This window comes from Dendrobium catenatum, unplaced genomic scaffold, assembly GCF_001605985.2.
Source record: "Dendrobium catenatum unplaced genomic scaffold, ASM160598v2 fragScaff_scaffold_1243, whole genome shotgun sequence".
Classification (NCBI taxonomy): domain Eukaryota; kingdom Viridiplantae; phylum Streptophyta; class Magnoliopsida; order Asparagales; family Orchidaceae; genus Dendrobium; species Dendrobium catenatum.
Genome location: NW_021319705.1, coordinates 64,822 through 79,710, shown reverse-complemented (window position 1 = coordinate 79,710; position 14,889 = coordinate 64,822). Strand labels below are relative to the sequence as shown.

Here is a 14,889-nt window from a genome sequence, read left to right as displayed (position 1 = left end):
AAGAAAGCCGTCCCAAATGAAGCCTAAATAAAAAATAAAAACAAAAAAGCTTTCTTGCCCATTATATACATACCTTTGTTGATATTAAGGCTTCGTTTGGGACGTCTTTTTCATTGCTTTCTAAAACGGAGTTTTAGTACAAAAATAAAAAAAAATTTACTAAAACGGAGTTTTAGAAAGCAATAAAAAAGCCGTCCCAAACGAAGCCTAAGTCCAAAATATATTTTTTTAAATAGAGTATTGTTGATCCTATTATAATGTAACAGAATACATATAAGCTAGAATTATAATCTCATGTAATCTTTTTCAAACGAAAGATCAAGTCAATTATCTCGCAAAAAAAAACTTTTTTTTAATGGATTGTGCTTTCCTGCTATTATGATGATCAGGAGATCAAACACAAAAGAAGCATGAAGCTTGAATTGAAGTGTAACTTTAACAGTATTTGCATTTAGTCTTTTACGGGTGCATATTTACATAATTCGGTCACTTTCATCGATATTATAGTTCATAACATACGAGCCAAAATAATCAAATTATAATTGTAACTGACAATACATATAGTCGGACTTGTGATCTGATGCTGTCTGCTTCAAGCTGAAGGAACAATAACATATATTAAGACTCGATCATAGAAACTGGAAAATTATCTTTAACTGAGTACCTGAAGTACCACAGATGATGTAATGAACCCAAATGCATATTCACCAATACGAGGATGACGAATAATAGCAACCTCTTTGAAAGCAGTTGTATTTTGATCTGCAAAATAAAATATGAGAAGGAAAGATATGAACCAAACAAAGAAGTCAATACCAAGGTTGACAGAAAAGGCACGCATCTACCCAGTAATCCTATTAAATCTCTCTTCAATGCTTGGAGCTACAAATAAAGACATATGGAAACACAACAAAGAATTATGGCTGAGTAGAGAATAAAGAATTGATGGTTTCCAAAGCAAGTCAGTTTTGAGCTTGCAAGGAAAATGGTTTATTACATTTAAATTTGACACAAAACTACAAAAAATCCAATTAAACTTTATTTTACAGTACTATATCAGCAACACAAAGCATCTGTCAAACTGTCATAGCCTTATCCCAACCGCATGAAGCACCATATTAGCTATGCCTTGCAATCACTCCTATGACGTTGCAACTTCATTAACAAAAATTCTAAAATTAATCTTACTTACAGACAATGGCTATATAATCATTGCAACATGATAATGACTAATTCCAGAAGATCTTTTTTTTTAAGAGACTACCCAAAATTTTATTCAAAAAAAGGAGACATACAACGACCCAAGCACATCCAAAATACAAAACAACCATGGAGAGCCTAAACTCCAAAGACAAGAGAAGCGATGACAAAAACAGCAAGAAAAATTGAACCCATCAAATAACGAAAGCTACAGCCAGACGGACACAGTAATGACAATCCTGCAACCACCAAATAGCCAAGGACGAACCATCCATTGGAGATAGAAAGCCACCAAGTAACCAGTCGAGAGTCACAAAAGAAAAAAGCAACAACCGATAAGGCAAAGAAGAACCACTAGCTAGAAACCTACCATCAAGGTTGCCAACAATCCAAAGCCGAGGTATGAAGAATTGCCTCATCATAGCTCAAAACCCAAAGCCAAGCCTAAACAAATCCCCTCAGCCAAAAATAAACTCAGACCAAGCACCAGCACAATGCTTACCACTAGAAAACACTTGAACAGCCCGGGAACAACCAATAGCAAAAAAAACCTGATTAAAACAAAACTATTTTTTCTTAGATTTACTTTTACGTCTGTTGCCAGCGCCACTTGAACCTGCATGATGAACAACTCGGGCCACCATGTAACTATACATATCTTGAAAATCCTGAAAATCCACATACTGGCATCCACACCCCACACCCCCCCCCCCACACAAAAAAAAAAAAAAGGTTAAGGGGACATCCAACCAATCAGAATGATCCAAGCTAGAGTTACTTACCGACAAAGCCAGATGGGCTTTCATCTCCGCATTGGACACAACCGAAATTGGAATATCAACATAAGCTGAGGTTAAAGCCAAGTTAACTGGAGGGATAACAACATCCCCAACCACAATCCTATCATGCAGTGCCCCATTGAATCCTTAACATCTCGGTTAAAAGTCGAAGCATCCACCTCATCCACAGGTGAAACAACAGGTACAGAACTAACGGAAGAAGAAGCACAAAAACGAACGGGAGTAACCACAGCATTACCAACGGCACCACAATCAACATTCGCAAGCTCACCCATAGGTGGAACAAACACACTGTCCCCAGGCTCCAGAGGGAAATAGCTTCGTCAACATAGGCAACAACATCCACATGAGCACAAGGAGAAACAAGAGGAGGGCTAGCAACGAGATTGACCAAACAATTATTAACTTCCCCAACCTTAACGGGACGCAAAGGAAAAAACTCATCTATCGAAAGAGTTGGTGCAGCAATAGAGCCAACAAAATCCCCATTTACAGCAGTACTAGGACCACCAACCAAAGAGACGGAAGGCCATAGTAAGAAGTAAATTTAAGGTCAGGAAACCTCGCATCCAGGGACGAATTAAAAAGCACATCACGAAAAGACTGAGACTTGATCGGACCATCCAAAAAATCGGCATCGACCAAGCGATTCACCGCCATACCGGCCAAAAGGTCGATGGGGGAAGAATCACAATAAACGAAAGCAAAATGGAGAAGAAAAGGAGAACTTCCCTGAGCATATGATCGCCGAGGTGGAGGAGCGCCGAGGGCACTAGGGAAACCCTAGCAGAGCTCACAAGCAGGGAAATTTCTATGCTTTTTAGGGACGAATTAGAATTTCGGAAGATCTAACATCAGGAACTAATTACTAGTAGGTTTCCAAGCCTTTCAGACAAAAAACTAAATGAGGTTCCAAAAAGACGCTTAGTAATTAACACAAATAACAAACTTAAATGGTAATTGAAGACAAACTCTGCAAATTTGTAAAGGTGGTAAAAATATATGAAAGCTTCATCCTGTAAACCAAAAAACATTGGAAACCTGAATTTATCAATGAAGAAAGATAATACCTGGAGATATGGCTGTACTGATTTGCTTGGATGCTGAATAAATATGTCGTATAAAGGGCATTCTCTTGATAATCCATTCACCAAGTGAAAAAACAGTGGCACCCAGCCAGGAAGAAACAAAAATCCCAACAAGAAATACAAAAACTAGAGAAGTTAAAAATCCTACACCTGCAAGAAAAGAAAAATAAAAAAGAGAAAATGACAAATGAATGCAACCAAATACATCTATTAAACTGACAGAAGCGATGTTAAATGTCAGTTAAGTCGGACCATATTTTAAGTTCTTACAAAGGATGACTAAACACAGCAAGCTTCCCATGAAAGATTTATACTTTTAAGAATTTTTTTTCTATAGAAACATTAAAAAAAAATTTGAAGCATAACCCAAATGCCTACATATTAATCCCCAACATATCCTCTTCAAACAAAGTACTAATGACAAGTGTGCAAGTTTACCAAAATAACCCCTCCAATAAAAACTAGTAATTTTCCAAATGAATCACACTCATCATAATTAACAACATAGGCCTTACGCCAACTATTTGGGTTCCACTTCATGGACCCTCATCTTTATTATTCATATTGAGTGTCGCATAGTTGCAGAACTTCTTGTCGCAAATTCCTTTGCACATCTTCTATCCATTTCAGCTTCAGCCAATGTTTAAAATTGTGTAATTGGGTATTGAGGCGTTTTTTGTTCATGAGGCGAGGCGTAAGCCTCAAGGCGTTTTGAGGCGTAAGCCTCAAAACCGAAAAATTGTGTAAAGTGATAATAAATATCAAAAGTAATTTTTTATATAATATGTAAATAATATGTTAAATGATGACATATTAACTTCCTAATGAACTATGAATTAACAAATTGATGTACATATGAAATAAAAAATTACACAAGATCTAAAGTGACAAGTAATAAATTGCGTGAAATAGAATTAAAATCCAAATATTAAAAAAACAAAACAATATTACAACAACAACAACAACTTCTTAAAGGATTCATGTCATTATTGTTCGACAAGTTTTACGCTGGCTGTCGACTACCTAACGCAACCCTCCACTTTTCTCATCCAGGACTTGGGACCTGGCAACGGCAGTGTTAAAAAAACAAAACAATATTAAATATAGAAATTGCATAAAAGTATCATATAACATCAAATTCAACTTCAAATTTTTTTTTTTCTCAATTCTCTACTCATTTACAGTTAATTCTTAATAAAAGCTTAAATAGTTGGCAACAACTTAGGAATTATCTGCACTATCATCACTGAGGTGGTCTTTATTTGAGTTGTTGCATAATAAATTACGTAATTTATGTTAGTTTTAACAAAAAAAAAAAGTACACAAATAGAGTGAGGCGTGAGCCTCACGCTAACGAGGCGAGGCGTGACTCAAGGCAGGCCTCAGCCAAGCTGAGGCGCAAGCCGCATAAAAAAGCTTGAGGCGAAGCCTCAAGGCGTTTTTCACTAGAATTATGCTAAGGCGAGCCTCATATTGCGCAATTTTAAACAATGGCTTCAGCTAACTGTTTTTCATCCCAAACTTTTGTAAATTTTGTACATATGCCTTACTCATCATCATCTAAGTTTTGGTGTACATATGCCCAAACCAATTAATGACACTCTATAAGAAAAAATGCATCTATTTGAAACATATCAAAAGTTATAAGAAAATTTAACAAATACAATTGTAATCTGATGAACCGTATACCATATTCAAACATCGAAGCATGATAGACCACCATACAAAAGAAAAATTAATATTACATGATTGAGTAATGAATACTGTAACTAACTAAAGAATTATTTATTTAATAATGAGACATTAATAATATTATAAATAGTTAATCAAAAAATAATGAAAAATGTGTCAAATTTAATCGAGACTCTTAAATCTAATTATTCAAAAAAGTGAATTTTTCAATTAAAGTGCTTTATATATTAACAATTTTATCAAAGCGCCTATACACTTATTTAACAGGTGTATTAAGGGAAAATCAACAGCATTTAAATAAGTAAAAAGCAAGAGCAAAAATGAGCAAGAAATAAGAAGAGAGCAAAGGAGAGAACAAGAATAGAGAGAGTAAGAGCATGTGAGGTAAAGAAAGCTAGTAAGTGAGAGAACGAGAATTAGAGAGCGAGTAGGTGAGTGAGTAGGCAAGCATGTGGGCAGGTGTGCCAACCTAAAAAAGGGTACTGAAGATGAAAGCAAAATGTGAGAGACAGCTATCAGGCATGAGCAGAGCAACATGTGATGCCGAAAAGTAGAGACTTGGAGCAGTGCAACTTCAGGTCAATTGGGGAAGGAGGAAGAATAATCAAGAGCTTTGCAAGGAAATTTCTCCATGTCAATGGCAAACCCTAACCATATATTATGCAATTCACTTCATTTTGAGAAAATAAAGAAGATTAAGAAGGAATTCATGGTATAATTCTCAAGAGGAAACTTATAAGAGAATGATATAAATACAAACCTATAACTATGCTTCCTATATATGAATGAAGCTGATTTATTTAAGAGATTTATGAGGTTTAAGAGTTAATCTAAACAAAAGTGATAATTTTAAATTTTCTAAATGAAATTATTATGAAGTTTTGAACGATAATTTATAGATATAGCAGAGATATATTAATAATTTTAGTAGTTAAATCTTTATATTTTATGTTACAGAGCTGATTTCAAAATATTAAGTTGTAAACCTAATTTAAATTAAAAGAGCAAATAACAAAAAATGAATAAGAAACACATGTTATTTGTATATTCAAAATAAAATTCAGTTGAATATAAATCGTAGCACTAATTAAAAGATATGTTGCACATGCTTAAAATGAATTAATCTAGTGATTTTAAAGATTAACTAAGTATGATTCACTTGAATAAGTGTAAGATATTATCAAATAATAGTAATAATTTGTAATAAAGAAGGATATTTGGATATTTAAAAAATCAAGTAAACTAGACAATATAAATGTTTTACATGCAATCATACTTATTCACTTATATGTACTAGTCAAGAAGGGAAAAGATTGATTGGCAAACTAACTCATATAAGGCTAAGGTAGGTAATCTCATTTTTAAAGTAGAGTAATGCTTTCCTTTCTTTTAAACTTAACAAATCAAATGTTATTTTATAGTTACCTATTCATTCATATATGTAATATCTTTGTTAGAAGATCGATTATGATCATTTATCGCAATCCTTGTAAAAGCTCCTTCATATTGAAATGAAAGATATATATTTCATGTTATGTACTGGCTATTCATTATACATATATGATTAGAAGAATACAAAAGAAATTATATATAGGAGTACTTATATGTACATTTTGAAAGACTGAACAACTCCCAAAGGATACTACTTAGGGGCATTCTACCAACGTGTGTAGGGGATTATGATGTTATAGGTTGGTATAGAATATTGTGATACGCCTTAGGTTTCACAAATTAGGGTTTGCCCTAATTTCCCCTCCAAGAGAGTGAACTTTCTCCACCAACACCAAATGAGAAATAATCACAAAAAAAAGGTAGAGAAGAACAATGAGAACCTTTGCATTAGCAAGCCAAGAGAAAACAAGATAAGTTTGTCCACTTCGAGAAGGACAAGATCTCCCAAAAGAAAACCCTAGAAAAGCACAAGAGAAGACTAGAGGAAGAAAACTAGAAAGAGAATATACTTTTCATAATACCCAAAAACTAAACCCTAGAGGCTCCCTTCATACCCATTCAAAAAACCCCTCCCATCCCCAAAATACCCTCACTTAAGTGAGGGTCCCTCTTCCAGCCAAATCCCGCCCCCCCCCCCCCCCCCCCCTTGGTTTTCTCCGCCTGTAGACCCGCACGGGTCCAGGCTCTGCCTGCAAACCGGGTCCAACATATTGATATTGATGTATGAATACAATGTAGAAGTTGCTCCTATGACAATTGTATTATAATATATACTCTACAAATTAAAATATCTAATATGATAAGCACTGATGATAGATAAATAACTAAAATTTCATTCTTGTTTGATCATCTTTATTATTGACATGAAATATTAAACATAATGATTTTGATATAGTACAGTTGGCATCAATATTGTATTCTTTTTCATTGATAGCAGTCTAGTATTGTGATATATATATTGAGTTATATATATGAATGTATGTATGTATGCATATGAAAGAAATTATGTTTATAGCAGACATGAGGCCCCTACTATTAGGCACTTAAAATAGTTATGTTAGATGCTTTATAACATGTTTCTTTTTGGATGTATACAAGTAGTAACTTGATGATAAATGTATCATATCAATATATGCCTATATGGATATAAATAGAACTTAATAAAAACAAAATTTGTAGTTTAGAGGCTCATTTGAGATATTGGAAGAATTTACATTAAAAAAAATTTATTATAATTTTTTTTATATAATTTTTTTCATTTGACCATTTATTCCCACCTCAGTATTCGGAGTTCCCAGGCTGAATTGTCACAAATAGAAAGGCATGCTACAATGCCAATATTGTTTACACAACCATCCATTAATTCTATTGAAGTTATTCACACTCAGAAAAAAAACTCACCAAATATATCAATACCCAGTTTGACATACAGCGGGCTGAAAAAGCCATCAACAAACTGGATAAACCACCATGTTATAAAGAATGTTACAGCAACTGGGAATAAAACCACACTGCCACAAAATTTCATAAAGATTTTTAGCCAATAAATAAAACATAACTAGCATAGTTATAAAGGAATTAAAGTGCAGTACCAGCCAGTCATAAACTTTTTCGAGACCCAACTTTGTATCAAAGCACAGCACGCCTGTTAATTTCAAGGATAGGTTTGTGAAGAACTCCATGAATAGGTACGCTAATGAATGTAAGAAGACATATTTACATGTAAGCACATGACAGATTGTGTGGAAGCAGTTTTTTTCCGACATGTATATGTATAAAAAATTCCTAGAAAATACAGAAGCACGACTTTGAGCACAACTAGAGATGATGCGAAGTTCAACCCACATGTAAGAAAAAACACAAGAAATTACCCAGATAAAGAGACATTATAGCATATAGTACAATAAAGTACTCATGTATTTGTTTGGAAGTTTATTTAATCTGTATGGGTGTAAAACCCAAATTTGATCAGGCATATGTCACATTTGGATCAATTTAAAAATACCATAAAATTCCATCTTTCACGAAATTCAAAAAAATTAATGTCATTGTGTTTTATTAGTTGAATGGAGCAATTAGATATATAGAACTATATGTTGAATAACGAAGGCTTGTAAGTTAGGGAATTAAATCCCATTTACATTTTTCCTACAAGAACGACAACAACAACAACATCAAGCCTTTATCTCATTATGTGGGGTCAGCTACATCAATCCTTTTTCTCCATTGTGCCCTGTTATAAGTCAAATTCTCATTTAAATCTAATAAAGAAAGCTCATTTCTAATATTTTCTAACCAAGCCTTCTTAGGCTTATCTCTACCTTTCTTAACATAAGCCACAATTAATACATCTACTCTCCTAACCAGGTCATCAGAATGTTGTCGTTTGATTTGACCAAACCATTTAAGGCGACTCTCTCTAACCTTATCTACCATTGGAGCTACTCCAACCCTTTCACTTATATGCTCGTTTCATATCCTATCTCTAAGAGTAAAGCCACTCATCCACCTAAGCATCCTCATTTCTACAACACTTAAATTAATGTCTTTCTTTTAACTGCCAACATTATGTGCCATAAAGCATTGCAGGTTTCACCAACATCTTATAAAATTTTCCCTTAAATTTAAAGGGTGCTTTTCCATCACACAACAAGCCCAATGAAGTCCTCCACTTCAACCATCCAACTTGAATTCTACTAATAATATCCTTATCTATTTCACCATCGCTCTGGACAATAGACCTAAGAAATCTAAAAATGTACTCTTATTAATGACTTGATTGTGCAAAGTCATAATCTCCCAAACTAGATCTAATACTACTAAAATTACACTACGGATATTCGGTTGTAGATCGACTCAAATGAAAACCTTCATAGTCTAAGGTTGGTTACGCGGACTTCCGACGGTGGACGATATTCAAAGGAAGAGTCGAAGATCGACGTCCGAGATCACTCTGTTTGATTTAGTTTATTAATTGTATTTTGATTTAATTTTGCAATTTTTCTTTTTTACCCTTCTTATTTTAAGAGTCTTTTCTTATATAAGCCGAAGGGGCTAATTTGTATTTTAATTTCTTTTGAGGCTTATATTTAGAGGCCCTTCTCTTATATTAGTTATGATGGAATTATAATAAAAATTTGTGTTCTGCACTTGTGTTCTTTTGGGAGGACATTAGTGAGATTCCTATGGGAAGGAATCGAAGTTTTCACCAACCGCAGGATGGGTCCGGGCTCGTGGTTTGAAGTCCCTTGGAGAAGGGCAACGTATCACCCATTAGTTTTCGTAAGAGTCTAAAGCTCGCGATTTTGTCTTCTTTTTTTTATTCTTCTTATTTTCCTAACCGCCACTTCCCCATCTCTCTTTCTCCTATTAGCCAAAAACTCCACTCAAACCCTAGACCAAAAGACACCCAAACGCCAGCCCAATCCCCTTCCCAAAGCCACCGGCCATCATCCATCCCTTATCTTACAAAATCTAGCATTCAAATTCTTTCCTAAATTAGCTCCCTTTAATTTTGGAAACTATTTAAATTCATATTCAATTGAATTTGAATTTGAATTTTACTTCCTAAATGAGGAAACTATTTTAGGGAAATCCCTCAAATCATGCAATTTTTAATTTTAAATAGGAGTTGATTTAAATCTACTTTCCTATTTTAAGATTTTAAATATAGCCACCTTTAACCCCTCATATTAATCACCCATAATAATGCTACCAGCCGGCCCTACCCCCCTTCCTATTTCCTCTTTTCCTCCACTTTTCAATTTGATTATTGAAGGCATTTATATTCAATGCATCTTAAGTTTGGAAAGTTGTTAAATTCAAATTTAAATTAATTTGAATTTGAAATTCTTTCTTAAAATAGGATGAATTATATTATAAGACTTTCCTTAATTCTCCCAATTTGAATTTAATTAAAGACCTGTCATAATTCGCCTTTCCTTATCTTAATAATTCAAGTTAGGAAATTCCTTAAGTCCACATTCACCGTATGTGGATACATTCAACGTATGTGGACGCCTTCCCTTTTTCCCCTGTTTTGGCCGACCCCCTCTGTTCTACATCAATTGGCCTTCATAATTCAAGTTTGCCTTCAATTGTCACTCTAGTCTTATCAACAAGAAGAATATCATCAGCAAAAAGCATACGCCGTGGTACATCCTCTTGCAAATGTCTAGCAAGGGCATCCATGACTAAAGCAAAAAGATACGGGCTTAAGGATGATCCTTGATGTAATCCAACTGAAATAGGAAAATAATTGGTCAAACCACCTTAAAGTAATTGGAAAATAATCTACATAAGATATTTATTATTTGAACACAAGTAATAGCTACAACATGCATATCCTTAATGACTTGAATATAAGGATTATTAATCTCTTTTTTCTCTAGAACTCTTCATAGCACTTCTCTTGGAACTTTATCATATGATTTCTCTAAATCAATAAATATCATATGTAGATCCTCATTCTCTCTATACATCTCCATCAAAACTCTCAATAAATGTATAACTTCCATAGAAAACCTACCCGGCATGAATCCAAATTGATTTTAAAAAATATTAGTATCACGACGTAGTCTATGCTCCATAACTCTCTCCTAAAATTTTAAAATATGACACATTAACTTAATTCCTCTATTATTCACACAATCTTGTACATCACATTTATTCTTAAAAATATGAATCGACACACTCATTCTCCATGCATCTGGCATCTTTTTAGTCTTCAAAATAATATTAAATAGTTTAGTAAGCCAAAAAATTTCTTTATCTCCTAAGTATTTTCACACCTCTATTGAAATAATATTAGGTCCAACAGCTTTTTCACACTCCATTTTCTTCAAACTCTTTTTAACTTCAGTTTTATTAATACGCCGATAAAAACAAAAATCTCTATTTTCGTATTCTCACAATCTTTATTGAAAAGCATATCAAAATATCTCATCCACATTTGTTGAATATCCTCTTCTAATAAAAGCATTTTTATTTTCATCCTTTATACACTTTACTTGAACTAAATTTTTATTTCTCCTCTCTCTTAGTTTGGTTAACTTATACATATATCATTCGTCTTTCTTAATATCTAACTTATTATATAAATCATTAAAAGCTAAAATCTTTGCATCGCATATAGCTTTCTTACACTCCTCAAGGGCATTTTTATATTTTTTTTCAAATTATCAGAGTTTTTACTTCTAAATCAAATTTTATAATAAATCTTTTTATTTTTTTATCTTTTATTATACATTTTAATTCCACCACCAACTATTTTTACTATTTGGAGCTTTTTCTTTTGACAGTACAAGTATATCATTTGCAACATTCTTAATATCTCTAATATTTTTTTCACATAACATTAACTTTCTCATACATAAATAAAATCTTAAGATCTCAAATCTTATTTTTAAAAATATTTTTATGTGTTCATTAAATGCCCCCATCTAATTCTATAACAATGTTTTACCTTATTTTTTATATCTGCCTCTTCATCTTAAAATCCAAAACTAATAAGTGATGTTGAGTACATAAACTTTTACTAAGAATAACTTTACAATCTTGAAAATCTAAACAATTTAATTTTCTTATAAGAAAATAATCAATCTGAGTTTTACCATATCAATTCTTATAGGTGATGAGATGCTCATCAGTTTTCTTAATAAAGGTGTTGGTAATTACAAAATCATAAGTTAAATCAAAATTTAATAAAATCTTACCACCTTCATTGGTCGCTCCAAAACCATAATCACTATATATAGTTTTAAAATCATCTATCTCTCTATCAACATGTCAAATTAAATCACCTCCAATAAAAACTTTTTTCAAGAGATATCTTTTGTACTAATTTCTATAAGTCATTCCAAAATTTTAATTTTGAACACATATCCAAACCTACTTAAGCAGAATAAGCACTTATAATATTAATAATCTTAGCATCAAAAATAATCTTCAAAGATATAATTCTATCTCCAATTCTATCAATTTTTACAGCATACGCCTTATGTGGGAGAGCCGAATGCTAAGATTATTGGAGGTGAGAGAGATGGCGGAATCATGCGGGAGAGCCGAATCGGGCATCTGCGTGCTTCCTGCGCGGCTTCGGTTCAAATGGAATTGTGATTAAAGAAGGTGTGGTAAACCATCGTCGGATAGCCCCTATTGAAGGTAAGGGTAAGAGCGTGCTGATTGAGAATTTGGTTGAGAAAGATATTCTTGGTGGAAATATGAATCCAGGAGTTGCAATTCATGAATCGTCGGCATCGAACGACTTGATTCTCCGTGTGAACAATTTTTCTGGGGTTCTTGATACGCTTAAGGGGCGCAAAATTGGTGATGATCTGTCGTCGGCGAAAGTTTTAAAGGAGGATATATCGGTGGAGGAAGGACCAATAGAGATGGAATTGCATAAGAGTAAGAGTAATGAGATAGTTGAAGCCTGGTCGAAGCCAAAGCAAATCAAACTATCGTTTCATAAGAACAGTGTCGAATTTTCAGAAGATGGAAGTGCTGTGAAGTTAAATGCTGATATGGAAGCAAGGAATTCGCAGATTTTGAAGAATTCTGTGGTGATCAAAGTTCTGGGTAACAATGTGCCTTTTTCGGTTTGTAGCACCGAATTGAGAAAGCAATGGAGCAGGTTTGGAGGTTTCCACTTAACATCGATTGGTATGGATTAGATCTTGTGCTCATTTCAGTCGAGTGAAGTGGTTGATGAAGTTTTGAATAGAGGACCCTGTTACGTAAACGGATTCATTGTTGGAATGGATAGGTGGTCAGCTGCATTTGATCCGAACACGTTTAAAGGAATCTCGGCACCAGTATGGGTTAGATTTCCATGTCTACCGTTGTATTGCTGGGATGAGGACAATATTGCAAGGATTGCATCTTGCTTGGGAACGCCAATGTACATTGATGGCAATACATTACGTTGGAGCAAATGGGAATTTGCTCGAGTATGTGTAAGGATTGATCTAGAGAAAAAGCTGCCGAATGGTGTGAGGGTGGATGGCTCTGCTGGAAGGTTCTTTCAACGGGTTGAATACGAGAAAATCGATTTGCTCTGTTATCAGTGTGGTAGAGTTGGCCACAACAGAGAGATATGCCCAGAAAATGTATCTATTGGAATACAAAATCAGTCTTTGAATGAGAAGGAGGTTGGTAAGGAAACTGGTGAGAAGAATTTGCAGAAAAGTAAATCATCAGTGATTAGTTCTGAATATGGACCCTGGATCCATGTTCACTTCAAAGACAGGAGATACAACAGAGGAAACGTTGTTAGGAAGGTGCTGAATGATGATAGACTCGACAATTCTATCAGGGAAGACAACAATCGGAAGAATAATGCAAAGTTTGATGGAAAAATTATGGTAAATAAGAAGGATATTGTTGAGGTAAACGATGTCCTAGCTCCAGATAGTAGGGATGGACATGGGAAATCTTTTGGAAAGGAGAATTCGGAGACTGCTGTTACCAACAGGTTCACTGTACTGAGTGAGGATCCTGAAGGAATATGTTTGGTAGAGCAGGTTAAAGACATAAAAACTACAGAAAAAGACCTGGAATGTATTGATGCTGAAATCAATCACAGTGGGTTGGGTGTCTCCAGTGCTGCTGTCAAGGTGAAGTTGGCTAAGGAGCTAAAATCACTTGGTCCTGTGGATGTGGAACATAAGAAGAAAAAGAGGTATGATAGGTTGAACCCCAAGAGTGGGGAGAGATCAATTACACATTTTTAATGTCCTCAATTCTTTTTTGGAATTGTAGGGGGGCAAGGAAAAAAGAAGCCTCCTTATATCTGAAGGAAATCGTTAGAGATCATAGTATCTATTTTATTGGGCTTATGGAGACGAAGTTGGCTAGCATTGACAGAAAATATATTGATTCCTTGATTGGGAAGGATTGGGAGTACTATCATTACCCTGCTGAGGGTACTTCAGGAGGCATTATGGTTCTATGGAATAGGAATATGGTGTCCTTTGATATAAGGGAGACATCTTCACAAGTAATTGTTGGTAGTCTCTCGGTTCCTAACTTGGGAATTTGGAGAATTGCCACGGTTTATGGGAGCATAAATTGTAAGGAAAGGGAAAGCTTATGAAAACAACTCCAGGATTGTATGGAGGATACAATTCCCTCTATTATTGGAGGGGATTTTAATTGCATTGTTAACAAGGAGGAGAAGAGAGGAGGCAAAAGGTTCTTGTTCTCAAAAGGACCTAAGGAGATGAAAAGTTTTATGGTGAATTCTGATTTCCATGACATTGGAAGTATGGGACCAAGATTCACTTGGTGTAATAACAAAGAGGGGACCTCTTGGATTTGGGAAAGGTTGGATAGATGTATTTTGAATTCAGTTGCTATTCAAATGCTTCCTATGGCTACTATCAAGCATCTTGCTAGAGTAGCATCGGATCACAGTCCAATTGTGCTAAGTATGAAGGATAAAATTTGTGGTAAGAATAAAGTATTTAAGTTTGAGGACACTTGGAGATCATATCCAGCTGCAAAGAGTATTGTTTATAACTCTTGGATGAAGACTGATTATGGTGATGAATATAGTATACTCCAAAGGAAGCTCAAACGTACGATGAAGGCATTGTTTTTCTGGAATAGGAATAAATGCATGAACTTGAATGTATTGAAAGAAAATTTGAAAAAGG

The 14,889-nt window shown here is 34.3% G+C and overlaps 1 protein-coding gene across 2 annotated transcripts in view; it reads right to left on the bottom strand.

The window, feature by feature from the left end:
• The window catches only part of LOC110116398 (protein LIKE COV 2), a 54,404-nt gene that overhangs the window by 31,922 nt on the left and 7,593 nt on the right, over positions 1 to 14,889 (bottom strand). For both annotated transcript variants that reach the window (XM_020849943.2, XM_020849942.2), the window contains exons 2-5: positions 7,825 to 7,877; positions 7,634 to 7,743; positions 3,071 to 3,238; positions 665 to 762 (exon numbers count right to left, since the gene is read on the bottom strand). In XM_020849943.2, coding sequence (XP_020705602.1) covers positions 665 to 762; positions 3,071 to 3,238; positions 7,634 to 7,743; positions 7,825 to 7,877 — 429 coding nt within the window. The remainder of the gene's footprint in view (positions 1 to 664; positions 763 to 3,070; positions 3,239 to 7,633; positions 7,744 to 7,824; positions 7,878 to 14,889) is intronic.